Source organism: Prunus avium, chromosome 6, assembly GCF_965620075.1.
Source record: "Prunus avium chromosome 6, drPruAviu1.hap1.1, whole genome shotgun sequence".
NCBI classification, from domain to species: Eukaryota; Viridiplantae; Streptophyta; class Magnoliopsida; order Rosales; family Rosaceae; genus Prunus; species Prunus avium.
Genome location: NC_142289.1, coordinates 22723100 through 22744601, shown reverse-complemented (window position 1 = coordinate 22744601; position 21502 = coordinate 22723100). Strand labels below are relative to the sequence as shown.

The 21502-nt window shown below is 38.4% G+C and overlaps 1 protein-coding gene across 1 annotated transcript; it reads left to right on the top strand.

Annotated features, from left to right (window-relative positions):
* Positions 1-8120: 8120 nt before the first annotated feature.
* LOC110746534 (uncharacterized) lies at positions 8121-9068 on the top strand. The gene has a single exon (XM_021946763.2). It carries the CDS (start codon positions 8121-8123, stop codon positions 9066-9068), a length of 948 nt encoding a protein of 315 aa, XP_021802455.2.
* The last annotated feature ends 12434 nt before the right edge of the window (positions 9069-21502 follow it).

Sequence of the window (21502 nt, the reverse complement as noted above, 5' to 3'; positions counted from 1 at the left end):
AAATTAGATTCTTTTAATTTTATTACCATTTTCACATGATGGGTTAATTTTGGGTTGCTATATCTAACATATAGATGACGGAAATTTATTGTCACCATGCACTGGAGGTTATTTTGCAATGATTTTACTCTAAAATGTAAACTTATTTCTCTTCTTCTTTCCTCATATAATCAAGATGGATAATTCTAGTGAGTCACCTGTGAATGAATCGGTTGTGAATGAATCTGCAAATTATTCCACTCCATCCTCGACAACTTCAAGTGCTCCCAGATTAACAAGTAAAGTATGGTCTTTGTTTGAAAGGGTTACCAAAATTGAAAAAGGTAAACCGGTAATTAAGGCCAAATGTGTTGTTTGTAATTCTTTGTTTGCTGGTAGTCCTAGTAGCGGTACTAGTCTTTTATTCCGTCATATGAAAAAGCATGAAGCTGCACAAGCTAGGATTAGTCCAGGTCAAATGTTATTAAATGATTATGTTGCTGGAAATTTGATAAATTTTTCTTATGACCATGCTGTTGCTCATAAAGAAGTTGTAGATTTTGTTATTAGAGCTAAACTGCCATTTCAATTTGTTGAAACTCATGATTTTAAAGGCTTAATTCAATGGGCATTTTGTCTTCAATATAAAGGAATTTCAGCTTCTACATGTAAAAGAGATGTTATGAGAAAATTTGGTATAGAGAAGAGTGATTTGCATGTTGTTTTTGAAAAACTAGATTCAAAAATTTGTTTAACTTCTGATGTTTGGTCATCCCGACAGAAAATGGGTTACATGTCACTTACTGCACATTTTATTGATAAACAGTGGTGTTTGAATAAAAGGGTAATTTGCTTTAAAATGATCGAGTGCCCACACACCGAAGAGTCACTTGCAACTCATATATATGATGAATTGTTATCTTGGGGCATTCAAAACAAAATATTACTCTATGATTCAACTGCAAGCATACTTCCATCCTCTCTCTTGCTTGATTCTGTTCAACAAAAATTATTTCATGTACGTTGTTGTTGTCATATATTGAACTTAATGTTGACTTGTATATACTTAATTGTACATAATAGCATATTAGCATAGTTAGAGGCTTCCTCATAGGAGTTGACTTTTAGCCTTTATTTTCTTTACATACTTGTAATTGGTTGTGCACTATTTAATCCTCCTTTGGGAGAAGAAAAAGAGAGACGACTATTCCTGTATCTCTAGAGATATCAACATGGTATCAGAGCTCTCCAGAGAGGAATTTTAAAACCTTTTACAGGTTTACTCCAAATTAGCCAGAAATCCCTAATACCCAGAACTAAATCCCTAAATACCCAAAACCTACCCACCACTACAGACACTACCAACTTCTATTTTCTAGATTTCCTGGTCTAATGGGAGATACAACAGATTCTTCTAATTCTCGGCCACTTATATCTCTTCCAGCCAATTCCAATCATCACGATTTGATGAATGTCCAGTTGTTGCCAACTAAGCTTGATGGCACCAATTATTTGGCTTGGTCTCATTTTGTGAGATTATATATTACCGGCAAAGGTCGGATTGGATATTTGACCGGAGAGAAGAAGCAACCAAATGGTACTGACCCAAAGTTCATAACATGGGTTGGAGAAGATGCTATGCTTAGATCATGGCTTCTCCAGGCTATGACCCCGGATATTAGTCTTGGCTATATGCGTCTCGACTCCGCGCATGCTATATGGGATGCGGTTTCTCAAACCTATTCCAAGGGAGGTTGTGATGCCCAGATTTATGAATTGAAACGTCGGATCCAAGCGACTACTCAGCAGGGTAAGACTTTGGAGACATATTTTAATTCACTCCAAGCTTTATGGCAGGAACTTGATTATTATCAGCCGTGCGACATGAAGTGTTCTAACGATACCGCTGCATTGAAACGGATCGAGAAGGAACGTACCTTTGAGTTCTTGGCTGGTCTTAATCCAGATTTGGATCAAGTGAGAACACAAGTGCTTGGAAAGGATCCTTGTCCCTCTTTGCGTGAAGCCTATGCATATGTGCGTGCCCAAGCTCTCCGCCGATCTGCTATGGTTATGCCACCCTCTTTAGAAGGGTCTGCCTTGATTTCTACAGCAAACCATTTGGCTTGGGCACCACCAGTACATCAATCTAGTTCTTCAGCTGCTGTCTCATCTGGTAATGTTGCTAAGAGTTCAAAATCTGATGATAAGGATGCTTTGAAATGTGATTATTGTCATCAGACTAAGCATGTGAGAGAGCAGTGTTTCAAGCTCAATGGTTATCCACCTTGGTGGCCTGGCAAGAAGGGTGAAAAAACTGAAGGCAGCAAGGGAGGACCAACCTACCTCTCAACTTTCTTCAGCTCAGATGGAACAAATCGTTCAAGATTGTGCTCGCTTGCTCTCTGATAAAGGATCTAAAGGGGCTTCCAGTTCCTTAGCCGCCACCTCAGGCAACTTTGGTTGTTGTCTTAGTGCATCTGGTAAGTCTGTCTCAGACTCTTGGATTATAGATACAGGGGCAACTGATCACATGACTTCTAAACTTGATTTCTTCTCTCGTTATTCATCCCCCAGTAAGACTTGTGTTACCACTTCCGATGGTTCACCCACTCCTGTGGTTGGTGAAGGCTCTGTTTTTCTTTCGAATTCTCTGTCCTTCTCTAATGTTCTCCATGTTCCTGGATTGTCTAACCATAAATTGTCAATAAGTCAGCTTACTAAATCTCTAAATTGCTTTGTCACCTTTTATGACACTCATTGTGTAATTCAAGATCAACGGACCGGGGCAACGATTGGTCGTGGTAGTGAGAAAGGGGGCCTTTATCTCTTGGATGACCCAGCTGGCTATACTAGTTCCCCCACAATTCATGCGCTTGAGTCTGCTACTAACTCATCCAAGGACATTTGGTTATGGCACAAACGATTGGGACACCCATCATTTATCTATTTACAAAAATTGTTTCCTTCCTTATTGTCTTCGGTTGATCTTTCTCAATTTAAGTGTGAAATTTGCGAACTTGCTAAGCACCATCGTGTTTCTAACCCATTAAGTATTAATAAAAGTTTTGCACCTTTTGCTCTTGTCCATAGTGATGTTTGGGGTCCTTCTCGTGTGTCAAATTTATCCAGTTCCAAATGGTTTGTCACATTCATTGACAATTATTCCCAACTTACTTGGGTTTATTTGATGACTGACAAAAGTGAAGTTTTCTCTATTTTTCAATCCTTTCACCAAATGATCCATACACAATACAATTCTAAGATTAAAGTCTTCGGCTCAGATAATGGGGGTGAGTACATCAATTCTGGTCTCAAAACCTATTTTTCGGATCATGGCATTATTCATCAAAGATCTTGCAGCTATACCCCTCAGCAGAATGGGGTAGCTGAACGGAAAAATCGCCATCTTCTAGAAGTTGCTCGTTCCCTACTTCTTTCCATGTCTGTACCAAAGTCTTATTGTGGGGAGGCTGTCCTTACTGCTGCTTATTTGATCAATAGGATGCCTTCGCAAGTTCTCAAATTTCAAACTCCCCTTCAGGTGTTCACTGCTGCATGTTCTCCTTCTACTGTTAATCATCTTCCTCCTCGAGTGTTTGGTTGCATTAGTTTTGTGCATCTTCATCATAGTGGTAAGCTTGACCCTCATTCCCTCAAATGTATTTTTCTTGGCTACTCTTCCACTCAGAAGGGGTACAAATGTTATCATCCTCCTTCCAAAAAACTCTTTGTTACTAGGGATGTTACTTTCCATGAGGAACATGCTTATTTCTCTCATCTTGGTTCTGAGACTTCTCTTCAGGGGGAGAATATAAGAAGTGAAGATAAGTCTTATGGTGTGCCAATGTTTGAGTTGGAAAAAATTGAAAAAAATGAAAGTGAAAAAAATGATAATGGAAGAGAAGGCAATTCTTTGACTCTCCCACCTGTGGGTCATCGTATGACACCATATGATTTGGTGTATACAAAAAGAGATAAGGTGCCCTTTCAGAGAAATGACGAATATGCTGCCCCGGTGATAGGTAATTCAAAGGTAGAGTTTGTTGAACCTTCTTTTTCTTTACTTGAAAATAACCCTATAAACTCTGTTCCTCCAATTGATAATGAATTACCTGTTGCCTTAAGGAGACCACTTCGTTCTTGCCCATCAAAGTACAAATATCCTATTTCAAATTTCATGTCTTCTCATGGTCTCTCTCCATGTTTTAAATCATTTGCCTATCAGTTGTCTTCTGTATCTGTTCCTCAAAAATTGCAGGATGCACTAGACAATCCAAGGTGGAAGGAGGCGATGGATGAGGAATTGAGAGCTCTACGAAAGAACTCTACTTGGGAGTTGGTGGAGTTGCCAAGGGGGAAGAAATTTGTTGGTTGCAAGTGGGTGTTCACAATAAAACATAAGGCAGATGGCTCTGTTGACAAATACAAGGCAAGGTTGGTGGCAAAAGGGTATACTCAGACCTATGGGATAGATTACCAAGACACATTTGCTCCAGTTGCAAAGATGAACACAATTCGGGTCCTCTTATCTCTGGCAGCTAACTTGAGGTGGACTCTTCAACAATTTGATGTGAAGAATGCTTTCCTCCATGGAGACTTAGAGGAGGAAGTATACATGGACATGCCTCCAGGTATAGATGAGACCTCTCAAGGGAAAGTATGCAGACTAAGAAAATCATTGTATGGCTTGAAATAGTCTCCTAGGGCATGGTTTGATATATTCTCTCAAGCTATGCAAAAGTATGGATATCATCCTAGTCAAGTAGATCATACATTGTTCCTACGACATTCTCGGGATGGTAGGATTACTATTGTTGTTGTTTATGTAGATGATATCATTATGACAGGGGACGATATAGAGGAGATCAGTAAGATGAAGATACATTTGGCCAAGGAATTTGATATCAAAGACTTGGGGACACTACGATATTTTTTAGGCATTGAAGTGGCACATTCAAAAGAAGGAATCTTTGTATCACAAAGAAAATATGTACTTGATCTTCTGACTGAAACTGGAATGTTTGCATGCAAGCCCGTGGACACTCCAATTGAACAAAATCATATATTAGGAGAGCAAACTGATGATACACCTGTTGATAGGGGGAGATATCAAAGGTTGATAGGGAAGTTGAGATATTTGATTCATACAAGACCAGATATAGCTTATGCAGTGAGTGTCGTCAGTCAATTCATGCACGAGCCATGTGAGGTCCACATGCAGGCAGTTGAAAGGATACTGAGATACTTGAAATCAGCACCTGGTAAAGGCCTTTTATTTTCAAAGCACGATAACTTTGCTATAAAGGCCTATACAAATGCAGATTGGGCCGGTTCAGTTTCAGACCGAAGATCAACCACAGGATATTGCATGTTTGTGGGTGGCAATTTAGTCACTTGGCGTAGTAATAAGCAATCAGTTGTTGCTATATCTAGTGATGAGGCTGAGTTTAGGGCTATGGCCCACGGTGTGTGTGAATTATTATGGTTGAAAATTTTATTTCGAGATTTGAGGATTGCTATTCAGGGTCCTAATAGATTATTTTGTGACAATAAGGCAGCCATTTGTATTGCTCACAACCCTATACAACATGATAGAACCAAACATATTGAGATTGACAAACACTTCATCAAGGAGAAAATATCACAAGGATTGATTTGCACTCCTTACGTGAAAACCAATGATCAACTTGCTAATATTCTTACTAAGGGAGTTTCTAGCAAGGTGTTTGAGTCTTCTTTAGCCAAGCTGGGAATTCAAGATATCTATTCTCCAGCTTGAGGGGGAGTGTTGACTTGTATATACTTAATTGTACATAATAGCATATTGGCATAGTTAGAGGCTTCCTCATAGGAGTTGACTTTTAGCCTTTATTTTCTTTCCATACTTGTAATTGGTTGTGCACTATTTAATCCTCCTTTGGGAGAAGAATAAGAGAGATGACTATTCCTGTATCTCTAGAGATATCAACACTTAATTGTACAAGATGGACTGAAAGTTTTATCTCCATCGATCTATTGATAAAATTACTGATATTGTACGTAGCATGAATTCCTTTAATAAGAGACACGAAATTTGGGTCAAATGTTGTAGTGATTTCAATATGGGAAAGAAAAATATAGACAATGATGTGCCTAATAGGTGGAATTCCACCTATGAGCTTTTATGTGTAGCTATAAAATATAAAGCCCCTTTGCACAGGTATGTTCTAAAGGTAAATGAATCACATTCTTGCAATTTGCAAGTTCCTAATGAAGAAGATTGGGCAATAGCTCACCTTGTTAGTGGGTTTTTACAAATCTTTCATTCTTCAACAAAGATATTTTCTTATGTGTATTATCCTACTTCGAGTTGTGTTTTAATTGTTTAATCAATATTCATGGATCATTTGCTGCATATGCTGAAATTTCTATTTTTAAGGATGCTTTGACTGAAATGAAAGCAAAATTTGAAAAATATTGGGGAGAGTTTCCTATTGTGTTTTGCTTTGCTACTATTATGGACCATAGGTTTAAATTATTTGCAATTGGTGAATGGTTAAGGATGATGGGTATTGATCAACCAACCATTGACTTAAAAGTTTCATCTTTAAAGGCTTTATTATTTCAATTATTTGATATATATATATATAAGAGGAGTGTAATATTTGATGTAGGCCAAAATGTGCAATCTTCCAGTCCAACTTCTAGCACCTTGAGTCAAACTCTTGGTTCTATAGTTATCCCTATTGTAAAAAGGGCAAAGCTATCATCTTCATCTTCATCTTCCTCTTCTTCCACCACTATGTCTGAGCTACAACTTTATCTTGATTTACCAAAAATAGAGGTTGTTGATGATAGTCAATTTAGTCTTTTGGGTTGGTGGAAAGGCAATAAATCATTATATCCTATTGTTTCCCTTATGGCTTGTGATTTACTAACTATTCCAGCTTCTACTGTAGCATCAGAATATATTTTTAGTGCAGGTGGTAGAGTTTTATCTGAGAAGAGGGCAAGATTGAGTCCAAATACAATAGAAGCATTAATTTGTTTGAAAGATTGGACCTTAGGAAATTCAAGGATGCAAGATGCAACACAAGAAGAGCAATGCACAAAAGAATTAATGAACATTAGAGCCATAAGACCAGATTGGATGACATCCAGTGGAGAGGTTGACAGTGAATCTGACTCGATGAAGCCCGTAAAAGCCTAGCCCATGGGGTGGGCTTGGGCTTTTATTTTGTAGAAAAAGCCTAGCCCGGCCCGTATATTTCAATTAATCTAATAAAGCCCGGCCTGGCCTCGCCCAAGCCCAATAGGCTTGGGATGTGCTAGCCCAGTCCGGCCCATTGACAATCCCTACCTAGCAACGAAGAGGAAGCGTACTCTATATCAAATGTGCATCCTCATCTAGAAAGCATTTTCCAAGCCTCCACGGTGCATGTTACACAAGTGCAATCTGAAACTCCGCAACAATCAAGTTGGACTCAAATGCATACAAGCCAGGTGCATTTGGTGCATGGTAAGAGTGGAAGATATTGATTATGGTGGAGGTCTTTCTTGCATAAATTGGGAAGCAAATTTTAAGGTTGGAAGAGTTTTTCCAAATAAGCTTGCCCTTATAAAAACCTTATGTTTAGCAGTAGTCAGAGGCCACTTTCGATTTAGAACAGTCCAATCTGTGAAACGTAGGTTGTGTGTTCATTGTTGGCAACTTCCTTGCCCTTGGCGACTTCGGGCATATAAAGTTGGGTTACATGAGTTTAGGGTTGTCAAATACGATCCATTTCATGAATGTGGTCTAAGGTATCTTAGTAGTCACCATCCTCAAGCTAGTACTTGATTGTTGTCCGACTCTGTGAAGCACAGATTGAAGGATTCCCGCACCATTTATACTGCACGTGATATCATCAAAGATGTGCGACAAAATTTTGGTGTGACCATAAGCTACTCTAAAGCTTGGAGAAGCCAAGAGTTAGCTTTAAAGATAATTAGAGGGTCTGTAGAAGAGTCATATGCTCTTCTCCCTTCCTATTGTTATTAATTGGAGCGTACAAATCCTAGAACTTTGACATACATTGAGACTGATGCAGCCAACCACTTTCTTTTTTTCTTTTTTTTTTATGTCAATTGGTGCATGCATAAGAGGATTTATGTCCTCAATGCGTCCTGTGATTGCTATTGATGCTACCCATTTGAAGTGCAAGTATAAAGGTGTTTTGTTTGTTGCCATCACATTTGACGGAAATGGTTATATATGTCCTCTTGCCTTTGGGATTGGAGATTTGGAGACGGATGCAGCTTGGGAATGGTTTTTCACAAAACTACATTGTGCAATTGGTGATTTCTCGAATCTTGTTGTCATATCTGATCAAAATCTTAGCATTGAAAATGGGTTGAAAAGAGTTTTTCCTGAGGCAGCACATGGTATTTGCTTTTATCACTTGAAGAGCAATATGAAAGCCTCATTTAAGTTGAAGAAGCAGGATTCGATATTGGGGGTTTTTGTGCGGGCAGCCAAGTCTTACCGTCTAGCAGAGTTCAATCGTTATTTCTCCATGATAAACAACGAGCGAGTGCAAACTTATCTAGTACACACAGGGCTCCATAAGTGGTCTCGAGCCGATTGTGACGGACGACGATATAATGTCATGACAACTAATATTGCAGAGCCCATTAATTCAGTTCTTCATTTTGCAAGGATGCTTCCAGTGGTACACTTGATCGAGGAAATTAGGAATATGCTTCAGAATTGGTTTAGTCAACATCGAGATTTGTCAATGAAATGTAAATCTATGTTGTGCCCTAATTTAGGTGAAAAGAAGTTGAGGAAGAGATTAAACACTGCTTCAAGGATGAATGTGGTTAAAATGAATGATGTGAAGTATAATGTGCTTGATGGTGATATGAACGGTCTCGTGCACTTGCAAAACCATAGTTGTACATATAGGGAGTTTGACTTAGAGCAACTCCCATGCAAGCATGCTATTGCGGTATGTCGGAACTTGAAATTGAACCCATACTCATTTGCCTCTTCGTATTACACTCAAGCTACATGGGCAGCTGCATATGCTGAATCAATTTATCTTGTACCACCTCAAGGGACATGAGTTATTCCCGAAAATGTCCAAAATGTCAATCTCCTCCCTCCTCTTTCAAAGTCGATGTGAAGGGCCACTATCGAAGTACATGCAAAGAAGCTATCCCCGTCACTAACAAGAAGCATATCATTTAGAATGTTACAATTGTTTAGTTTGTATGTCTCATTCCATTAAGTGGGGATCTTTGCTACCTAACTTTATGTAAAATTTGTGTTCTTAACATGTCACTGTTTTTGTTTTTGGAAATAGGTATCCTTATAGGTACCCAATTGTATAGATCATGATGCAGCTATTTGTAACATTTATTAAATGTGCATGTATGATGTTATGTGCATGATTAGTGTAGAAACGTAAAGCAGGTGGCTAGAAACTTAAATTGAACTGTGGTGCAATACAAGGGCAATGGAATAAAGAGGCAATACAAAGAATTCATAGTCTAACTACAATTTGTTTGCCAAGACAGACATGAAGAAGAAACAAAAAAAGTGCTAAGACTGCAATAGAGCAGTGATAGGAACACAATAAAAGGGCAATAAGAAGGCAATACGTAAACCTGGAAGTCCAACTTCAGCTTTATAATTGTCAAGACATAAGTGAAAAAAGAGTTAAGACAACAATAGAGGTACAATAGGAAAACAATATAAGGGCAATAAGAAGGTAATACTTAAACTTGATAGTCTTTCAACTCTATAATTGCAAATACAGAGGTGAAAAACAAGGTGCTAAGACAACAATAGAGGAGCAATAAGAACATAATAAAAGGGCAATAAGAAGGCAACACGTAAACCTGACAGTCCAATTTCAACCCTATAATTGCAAAGAGAGAGGTGAAAATAAGGTGCCAAGACAACAATAGAGGAGCAATAGGGAGGCAATATCAGGGCAACAAGAAGGCAATACGTAAAGCTGATAGTCCAACTTCAACTTTATAATTGTCAAGACAGAGGTGAAAAAAGAGTTAAGACAGCAATAGAGGCACAATAAAAAAAGCAATAAAGGGCAATAACAATGCAATACATAAACTTGAGTTTATATTGCTAGGCTACTTATTAGCTAAACATATACATATGCAGTTTCTCTATCCACTCTAGTTTCATGGTTACTAATTCATGAAACCACAACTAATAAATAAGGAATAGCTAATCACATCAAAGCACAACTAATATCCAATTCCACTCCTATTACAACAATGATTATGTGGTGAAACAAAAACGATGGTGCACCTTCATTTCTCAAAGCCATCTTCTAACCGTGTAGAAACCAGTAGCTTCTGTCCAATCTCGAACCTCCAAGTGATGAGCTGTGTTATGAAGGTGATATTCACTCGCATGTGTAGTTCCCCAGTCCCCGTTTCAGCAACATTCCCAATTGCTTTTTATTCACCAAAGTATGACAGCATAACTCAAGATTGAGAAAAGTGTAAGTATAAACATTGAGTTAAAGACTCTGACTCTCTCACATTTGTAATTGGAATCATTTAGTTTCTAACATTTGGTATTGTATGACCAAAGCTTCCTACATAAATTACAGGGTTCTTCTCACAAGACATTCATGCCCTATTACATACGAAATTCCTATTGCAAACACAATCAAACCATTCAAACTTCATACTATGTGCATTGTACACCCCTTGGTTTCTATATCATACGAAGTTAACTTGCCACATCCATAAAACCAACGCAAGCAAATGAAAATTGAGAATCAAAATATAGTTTTCTGTATCAATTGTCATCGATGACTATGAAAATATGGGAATTTGTAATATCCAATCATGACGACAGCTCTCTCAACATCAGATGAACGGTAACCAATCATGACCACTCTCTGATGTCAGGCTCGCAAGAGAATTTCATAGAAGCTCAATTCCTCACCTTCACGAAGATAGAGATCCACTTGCCTTATTTGCAATTCATTGCAACCTTCACGACGATAGAGATCCACTTGCCTTATTTGCCACAATACAACATACAAAGACAATTGTGGCAATACAATGGCAATACTAAAGCAATAGCCAAAACTAAAGCAATAGGAGGCTATACAGTGACAATACAAAAACTCCAATAGTCCATCTTAATGTTCTCTCTTCAATGTATAATATAAGTAAAAGTATTTTTCCATTGCACACACTTGCGAATACATAAAAGTAACAGATTCAAGTAAATTGAACTGAATTTCATTGAATGATAGCTAAAATATACAGTTCCTCAATTACATGTATTTTTCCTTATAATTACAATACACTTCCTGTAACTGAATGGAATGTTGTCCCACTCCAAATTGATGATGGTTCTCAGTGACAACAATCTTCTAGAAGCCAAAAATCTAGGTCAAACTATCATGACAACCAAAAAAAAAAAAAAAAAAAAAAAAAGAAAAAAGAACCCTACAAGTCAGCCCTACAAAAGAGATAGCAAAACAAGAAACTAGCAAAACGGAGAAACAAATACCAAAAAAAAAGAAAAAAAAAGAAAATTAGACATGAACTGCAATCAAAAACTAAAAGACCTAAGAAACTCAGACTAATTGGCAAAGAGATTCCTAACCTAGAACACCAACAAGAGAAAATTGCAAAAAGTGGAACACATAAAGCACAAAGAAACTGTCAAAAAAAATAAGAGGGATAGAACCAGACATCAAAACACCTCAAAGGGTGAACTTAATCAATATAACCAAACAACATCCATAATAGCAATACAAAACTAGATACAGCTACAACATCCATAACAGTAATACATAGAACAATGAAACTTAAAAAACAGCTGCATTCCAATATGATAAGATTGAAGAAAAGTAACTATCACTGTACAAAGTGATATTACCGGAACATGGTTAGGAACAAAAAGAACAATTAAAAAATCATCAGATAGTGGTTTGGCCAAAAAATGGGGCAATGTGGAATTGTCTGCCTCAAGAAGCTCCACATGTAATTTATAAGCTTCCTAAAGAAGGCAAAAGTAAAAAGAACAACCAAAATTTTCTGAAGCAGTACATATCAGGGAAGGTCTACTTAATGCTCTTGCAATACTTCAAATTTTGGCCAAGCATCTCATGAAGATACCTATTTTCAGCTTTCCCATGTTCTGATAAATAACAAAATCAATCACAACAAGACCTATTTGCATCCATATCAGGTTTTGATAAGGCAAATTCAAAATTCATACACTTCATATAAAGAATTTCAGCAGAAAACATATCCGAAAGGATATTAAGAATCACTATATCAATACTCAACAGAAACCCACATGATACGAACTGAAAAATACAAAAGACTAGCATACCTCAACCATTAGAGAAAACCACAATTTCACATCTCAAAACACTAGCATACCTCAACCATTAGCAACACTAAACAAACCCCACCAAAAACTCCAACAACTCGTTAGTTAGAAAGAGAAAATTAACTCCCTTTCGCAAAGCCCAAAACACTATTAACGAAAATCATATTTTTTCAACCACTCAAAATCCTATATCTGCACTGTTTGTGCAAATAATCTCGCGGGAGAATATTCGCTTTTGGATCCTTCAACCTTCGATCTTCCTTCTCTCTCTTTCTCGATTCCTGTAAAAAAGATTGGAGTAAATAGACCACACCCGGGGGGGTGTTGGCCAAAGGCCCTCCGATGCCTAAGTTAGTTCGAGTGTTTGTAGGAAAACAATAGCTAAGCAAAGGGTACGGAGTTGTATGTATGGTGTGAACCGGGTGGCCGGAGCCGTGTGGAGAAAATATGGAGAGTGGAGAGTGGAGAGTGGAGAGTGGAGAGGGAGAGAGAGAGAGTTTCGGGTATTTTTCTCGGGTATCAGGAGTAGGTTTAGATGTCGGGTTTTTTTAAGTACCTTGAATGATGAATGAAGTCATCTATTTATAGGAGCCTCGGGGCTAGGGTTTCGTAGAGATTGAGTCGGACTTGATTACATCCTTTTATTATGATAATATCTGAATTAATTGTATTATCTCATTAATTATGAGATAATACCCTATAATTAAGATATTATCCCCTTATTAGGATAATATCCTAATTAATGATATTATCTTATTAAATAAAGATAAATATCTTATAATTAAGATATTATCCCTATTAATTAATTAACCAAATAAATAGGTTTAATTAATTAATTTAAGGGATAATCTTCTTTTCCACGTGGCGTGCTGTGATTGGAGACGAAAATATTTGCTCCCACAAGCACCGCTCAAATTCCCATATAGAAACACCACAATTAAGCAATTAAAGCATAACACTCCATACGCATGTATACATATATATATATATATATATAGAGAGAGAGAGAGAGAGAGAGAGAGAGAGAGAGGATCGTAGCGAAAAATGGAGCCCATTAATGCCCCGCCAACGAAGTCTCCGGCAAACTTGAGAAGGCAGACAGCAGGACCATTGGAGGAGGCGGGGAGGGTTTGAAGAATTAGGGTTAGGGTTAAGGTTTGGATTGGTATCGAGCTCAGTGTCAGTGTATGGGTCAGACTTTGGAGAATCCACCGACGTCGTCGCCATGGCCGTTATTGTCTCTGTTTTCTATGAAGTCATGGCTGAGCAAGATTTGGGAGAGTGCAAGAGAGAAGATGAGTTGGGGAGAAATTGGGTTTCTGAAAATGAATTTTTGAGGGGATAAGGGGTCAATACAGATGTATTTATATGGAGGGCAATTGGGTACTTTCATGTTATAAAGTGAGTATTTCTTATTGAAATTTATAAAGTGAGTTTATTTGATTATGGTTTATCTTTTGTGATTATCTTAAGTCAATTTCCCTCAATCTTTTTATATTTTTTCCTGGGTTAATGACCTAAATGGTCCCCCAACTATTGCCAAATTATCATTTTGGTCCACCAACTAAAATTTTCAATTCAAACGTCCTTAAACTTGTTAATTTGTACCTAAATGGTCCATCCGTTACAGATTCTGTGAGTTTTGATCACGCGATGGCCACGTGACTGAGTTTTGAAGGGTATATGCGACTTTTTGAGAAGGTCTATTCGTTCAGAATCAAAATACCTCCACTTTGCTCCGTGTTTCTCTCATTGCCCGCGATAACCATCGACTGAAAGGGATTCTAATGCGAGTTCCAGAATTGAACGATGCTGTAGTAGTGTGCGAGTCGTTGAATTAGTGAAGTTAGTGTGTAATTTCAATGTTAGTTTTGGAGTTCGAATTTGGGAGTTAGGGTTAGGGTTTGATTTTGGGGATTTTGGAGATTTTGGGAAATTCACTAGTTGCTGATAATGGAGTTCGAATTCCGTTCGGGTGGAAAGACTCCCAAATACGGTAAGGGCTTCTATAATGCATTTTATGTTGTTTTTGTTTGGAAATGGATGAGTTGTCCTTGTCTGGAACTGTGGTTTCGTAAAAGATTCCTTTTTCTGTGTTTGTGTTCGGCTTTTTGGTTGTTTTATGTTTAAAGTAAGGGTAAAGGAATCGTTTTCTTGTCAGGTTTGGTTGTGGCTTTTGCTACATGGACTGCAGAGTGTAAGCTTTATGTCTGTGGTCCCTTGGTTGTGGTTGCTATATGTTGAATATGGGGTTTTTTTAAACGTATGTGGTCCCTTGGTTGTCTGCTTCACACACAACTCAGTGGAATAACATACTATTGTTTCAATGACTTTAGAATAACATCTTGTTGTTTCAATTTTGTAGCTACCAATGGAATGTGCACTCTAGAATTACATCATGGGGGCTGGTTTGAAAATGGGGTTTATAAAAAGGGTAAGGTCTGTTATTTGGACAATATTATAGAGGATTTTCTGTCCTTGTTAGATTTACTGAAAATTGGGAGAGGTCTTGGGTAAGATGTTGACATTTCTCAAGTTGAGCAACGTTTGGAAATTAGGTGTAAAAATGCTGAGGGTGGACTTGAGCTTGTTACATCAGATGCTACTATGGTTGAAATGGTTGGTCACATACTATCCAATAAGGTTATTGTGTTATACTATAGTGAGATTGAAGAGTATGAGTATGATGCAGATGCAGAGAATTGTGATGGGGATGTGACTCAGAATTACCAAGTGAAGGAGGTGGCTTATATTGAAGTTGGAGATGAGGAGACTTTTGAGATGTTTGTACCTGATAAATCACGGTCGTGCGCGACCGAAGGGGTTTTCCCCCTAGGCCTCAGCACCTGTTCGCAATCCAAAACGCAGCGCTTTTACCTTCCTCAAAACAAAGGAAGAGTTGCGAGGGCATAGTCATCTCGGCCTTGCAAACACGGTATCGTCAGGCCGAGGCCGAGGCCGAGGGACGAAGGGGACACGGCCGAAGATATTAGGAGTCAAATCGTCACATAGCAGCAGGGTCCCATGCTTCATTTAATGAAGTAATGCCTCTGACTAGCAAACCCACTAGCCGCAAAAAGGGCATTTAATGCACGAGGGAAGAAGGGAAGTGACTAAAGTCAGGATTTGGTGACAGAAATCAGAGTGGTTAGGCGCCAACATGCTCACAAACATTCTTACAAATTGAGGTCAGATCGCCAACCACCAAACAAGAGCATTAAATGCGTCCCCACGGCCAGAAGCGCAAAACCCACGATCAGGGCGGCAGCCGAGATTTACCAGGATTCATGGGGTCACACCACCATGCTTCACGATCCCAAATGTCGATTGGACTACCCACTTGCTCTGATCAGACTCCACCATGCAGATTTTTAGCCTCGATTACTCCTCCAGGAGCTCCTCCTATAAATACCAAGTTCAAGCTACATTCAAGAGGTTCAAACACCAAACCAAAGCCTCCCACGGAGCAAATTATATTTTCCTGTAATGCACTTTCAATATCTTTATTTGCTTTCCTGGGAGTAGTGTTAGTTTGTAGGGAAAATCCGTTCATCAATATATCATACGACCCTTGATTTTCAAGGCGCTGGAGCACCATCTCTGTTACTCTTTCATTCACCCCATATATCATACGACCGTCGCTCACTGAGCAACGCACCGGAGCAACGCCCAAAACCAACCATCCACACCACCACTAAACGGCCTTGTAGCTCAGGCCGTGAACCTGACGGCCGAGATCAGTTCCTCTCTCGGCCACAATCATTTGATTAGAAGTCGAATTCAAACAGGCGCACCACTAAACCATTTTATCCAAACCACATCTCGACGCACGGTAGACCGTGCTGGCATGCCCACGCACAACCGCCACGCATCCAAAAGAAGGAAGCCATGTGTTAACGCACATCCCCTCGGCCCAGAGCTCCAGGCCGTGAGATTTGCGCAGCTAACATGAGAATGTTGGGACAAAAGTGGCAAATGAAGATGCGGTCAAAGAGGTACCAAATGAAGATGCAGGGGCAGAATTACCAAATGAAGATGTAAAGGCACATGTGATAATTGATAATGAAGGGGCAGAGGCGCCAAATGAAGATGAAGAAGCAGATTCAGAAATTAAAGACAGTGATTATGAGTTCAATGAAAATGAGGCAGAGGTCAGGCCAACTGTTGGAAAGAATGTAGCAGATGAGGGGACTACTCATGGGGCTCCAAGAGAGGTGTCATCAGATGGTGCTAACACATCAGAATTTGACACTGGAAGTGAGACTGAAGATGAGGGGAACGGTAGAAAAAAGAAAAAACTGCCAAAGTTTAAGCAGTATAGAAGAGATGTGGATTTGAAAAATCCTGAGTTTAGATTGCGAATGAAGTTTGCAAACAAAAAACTACTGATAGAGGCTATCAAGGAGCATGCAATTATACATGGTAGGGAAGTGAAATTGATAAAAAAAAAAATGACAACAGAAGAGTTCAGGCTAAATGTGTGAAAGGGTGTTCTTTCCAGGTTTATGGATCAAAGATTAATACAGAGGAAGGGACATTTGCAATAAAAACTTTGAGCCTAGAATATTAGTGTGGAAGAGTGGACAAGCTTAGGCATACCACATCAAAATGGCTTTGTGACATATATGCAAACAAGCTGAAGCGCAACTCAAAGTTTGATTTGAAATCATTTCAAGAAGATGTGTTGGAAGATTACAAAATAAATGTCACAAAACTTCAAGTGTATAGGGCAAAGAGGCTAGCTAGAGATTTAAATGAAGGTACTTTCAAAGAACAATATGCTAGGTTGTGGGATTATGCAGAACAATTGAAATCAGCAAACAGGGGTAGTACAGTGAAGATTAAAACTCAGATTGTGAAGGGTGAGACAGTGTTTCAAAGGATATATGTGTGCTTGGCTGGTTGTAAGAAGGGATTTTTAGAAGGTTGCAGACCTGTTATTGGTGTTGATGGCTGCCATTTGAAAGGGCCTTATCCTGGACTGATCTTGATGGCTGTTGGGGTGGATGGGAACAATGGTTATTTCCTAGTAGCTTATGCAGTGGTTGATATTGAGAGTAAAGACTGTTGGATTTGGTTTTTCAATCTTCTTATTGAAGATTTAGGGATTACAAATGGAAAAGCTTGGGTAGTGATTAGTGACAAACAAAAGGGACTTGTACCTGCCATAGAGACAGTACTTCCAACTGCAGAGCACAGGATGTGTGTGAGACACCTATACAGTAACTTTAGGGCATCACATATTGGTCTTGCTCTGAAACATATATTATGGGCTGCAGCAAGAGCTACAACTGTGCCTTGGTGGGAGACAGAAATGGAGAAGATGAAAAATGAGGATGAGGAAGCTTGGAAGTGGTTGAAGAAGAGACCTGCAAAAAATTGGAGCAAATCTCACTTCCAGTCACATTTTAAATGTGATCTTTTGTTGAATAATAAATGTGATCTTTTGTTGAATAATCTATGTGAAAGTTTCAATGCAGCCATACTAGATGCAAGGGATAAGACAATTTTGAGTTGCTTGGAGAGGATAAGGGTGTATGTGATGCTTAGGATGGCTAGTAGGAGGTCTGCATGTAAGAATTGGAGATACTCTGTTGGGCCTAGGATCTTCAAGATAATTGAGAAGAACAAGTTAGGTTCATTTCAATGCATTTCTAGATTGGCTGGTGAGAAATTGTATCAAGTGAGCCACATTTATGGTGGAGAATTTGTTGTAGACCTTAGAGCAAAGACATGCTCTTGTAGGAGGTGGAATTTATGTGGAATACCATGTCCCTATGCAATCTCAGCAATATTTCAAAGAGGTGAAAACCCAATTGCTTATGTGGATGATTGTTATAAGCTTAAGACTTATATGAAGGCTTATGAACCAGTGATTCACCCCATCCCTTCAATGGACCAATGGAGTAAATGTGGCCTTCCTCTAATTAAACCTCCACTTTATAAGCAACAACCGGGTAGGCCTAAAAGAGTTAGGACGAAGGAGCCTGGTGAGTTGAAATACCAGCCCCCATCCCACCAAACCCTAGGCCTCCAAATTATATTGCCCCACCAGCCAAGCTTAGAAGGGTTTTCATTGAAATAAGATGTCGTGGATGTGTTGCGTAGATTTAGCTCCACCAAAATGGATTAAGCTGCATCCTCAACTTGTGATACTCGCAAGTGCACGAACCGTTGGTAGTATAGCATATGTAAGTGCGAGGTCGATTCCACAGGGATTGGTGATTGAATGATCCAATTTAGTTTCCCTACACAAAATAGAAACAAAAACAAAGAACATAAAACAAGGAAGAAAGAAATAAGTAACTCAAGCAAATAAGTTCCCAAGTTCAATTTAGATTAATGGATTGATTCTAGCTAAAGTATGATTAAGCCATGGTGTGTGGTCATAACCTTGTGTTCCTAATTCCCTAATTTGATCATTTGTTGTCTAACCTAAAATTAAGCATTAGGAACCCATTAAGCATAGAAGAACATTTTAAACAACCAAGTATGTATCTAATCCCTGTTGTCGAATGTCCATACATACTCTTCCTATTCATAGTTCAATTCGAATTAAAGCATGGTGTATACTCTTAATTCAAACCAAGATAGCTAACATGCAAGCCTAAATGGTGATCAATCATTCAAACTAGCATATTAACTTATAAGCATAATGAATAAGAACAAAAACCATAATTGAAACTTGGAAACTAATTCAACTTGAAAACTTAAGAAAAGAATTTACATAACAAAGAAAAATAAATTACAACTAAGAAAACATTAAGGAAACTAAGAGAACTTTGAGGAAGAAAGGAAGTGTTTGAGAACTTTGAGGAGGGAGAAGAAAGTGTTTGGGAACTTTAGAGAATTTTGGAAGAACATGTGTTTGAGAGCTTTGAGGATTTTGGAAGGGAATGTGTTTAAGACATGGGGATTTGGAAGAGAGTGTTTGAGAACTTGGAGGATTTGGAGAAGAAAGTAGAGAGGTGTTTTGAGAGCTTTGTGGATTTTGGAAGAGAGTGTTTAGGAACTTTGAGAATTTGGAAGAGAGTGGTTGAGAACTTGGAGGATGTTTGTGAACTTGGAGAATTTGAGAACTTAGGGAAGGAAGAGAAATGTGTTTGTGAAGTGTTTGAGACATGGAGACTTTTGGAAGAGAAGGGAAGTAGAGAGATGTTTGAGAACTTTGAGGATTTTGGAAGAACATGTGTTTGAAAGCTTTAGAGAATTAGAAGAAGAGAAAGGAAAAGTGTTTGATATTTAGTACAAAGAAAATTTAATAGAATGATCTTATTACAACAATTGAGAACTACAAAGGGAAACTAAGAGAATTTGAGGGAGAGAAGGGAAGGGAGCTCTAGAGAAGTGCTTGAGAGCTCCCCCCCTTGGGGTGTTATTACAAGCTTAGAGAACTTCCCTATTTATAGGCCTAGGGGAAGTGAAAATCAGAATTCAATAAGACTAATGCATACAACACTTGAATTATAAAATCTGAAATGGTTGATGCACTTGTATTAGAAAATCTGAAATGGGTGATGCACTTGTATTAGAAAATCTTGAATTGGTTGATGCACTTCACCACTAAATCCCACCAGCAGCCCTAGCTCATCTTCATGTCATCATGACCAAGCTTCCAACCAGAAATGATAGCTCATACCTAGCTCACCATGACCAAGCATCCAACCAGCACATGCTGAGGTCAGTATGACCAGCAACTTCAAGGGCTTACAACTTGGGCTTCTCTTAATCAAATTAGGACTTTAAGCACTCAAAATTGAAGTTCAGAATGTCTTCTTTCCAGCCATATGTTATTTGGGCCAATCCAAGGTCGGAGGAAGAAGTTAAGGCCGAAACAAATTGCTAACTCATTTTCCGCGCTGATAAGATCCATCCTGAGCATGGTTCTGTGTTTGCTAGGTAACGGACTCCAGATTTATCCAATGGGGCTGAATTTTGGATATGTTATATTACACACCAATTGGAGCAACTTTCATGAAGAATGTGGCCTCATCCGAGCTATGTAGGTTGCTGAAACAAAGCTTGCAATATGACCTACGGAACTGGACTGGCAGGGGGCTGTAGCCATAATGAATTTGTCTTTAAGCTCTTCATCAATTCATCCAAATTAGGCCTTAACATGCTTGAATTGCATGAATTATGTTCTCCAAAGCCATCATTGTTACCTAAAGCTCAATTAACTGAAAGATAAACACAAAAAGGATTAAAAGCACAAGTTTAACTCAAAAACATAACCAAATCATAAGCTAGAAGGGTAAGAAATAATATACAATTATGAACCGATCAAATACCCCCAAACCTAGATTTTGCTAGTCCTCGAGCAAAACAACACAAAACAAAGTTAAAAACAAAACTAGAAGTTAACTAAACCACTTTCGTAGGTAACTCGATTGCATTTAGCATATGCAACAAGCCTTTAAACCTCTAGGCATCCCTAGTAGGAGGAGTTGTGTCTCCTGAGGGTTTAACAGATACGATACCCACAAACGTTTTACTGACTCTGTAAAACAAAGTAATTAGAAAACTTAAAGATTGTTAGTCCTTAAGCAAAACCAAAAACAAAAACAAACACAAAAACACAAAGAACTTAAAACAATTTTTCCGAACATTTTCTGAAGAGAAATGACTCATGCACATGACTTAAACGTTTTAACAATAAAAGCTCAATTTTTAGACATTATTTACAAAGCGGCAAAGTTCTAAACACAATATGCTCAAAGTGTAGTAGTGTGATAGCCAAATGCAACAAATTCCCCAATCTTAGTTTTCACACAATTTCAAAAATCATACAAAGCATAAGTTCAACTTCAAATCTCACCAAAGTTGTCCTCTCACAAATGAATCACTCAGAAGAGGGCTATAATGCACACTCAGTTATAAACATGAGAATAGAGTTAAACCATAAGGGACTTAACTCGCAATAGAAATATGAAGAACTTGCATTAATATGATCTCAAGAAGGATGTCAAACACTTAAAAGTAGAAAAATGAATGCAATTCAATCACATGACATTTAAGATCAATTTAGGTCTTTAACATGGGTTGTAATGGGGCCAAGGGTGTAAGGTGAGTAAGAAATGAAGGATATGGATAATACAAAGTCCAAGGAACTCGCAATGCAAGAGCATAAAATAATTGTTTACAAGACTTCGAATCATCACGATT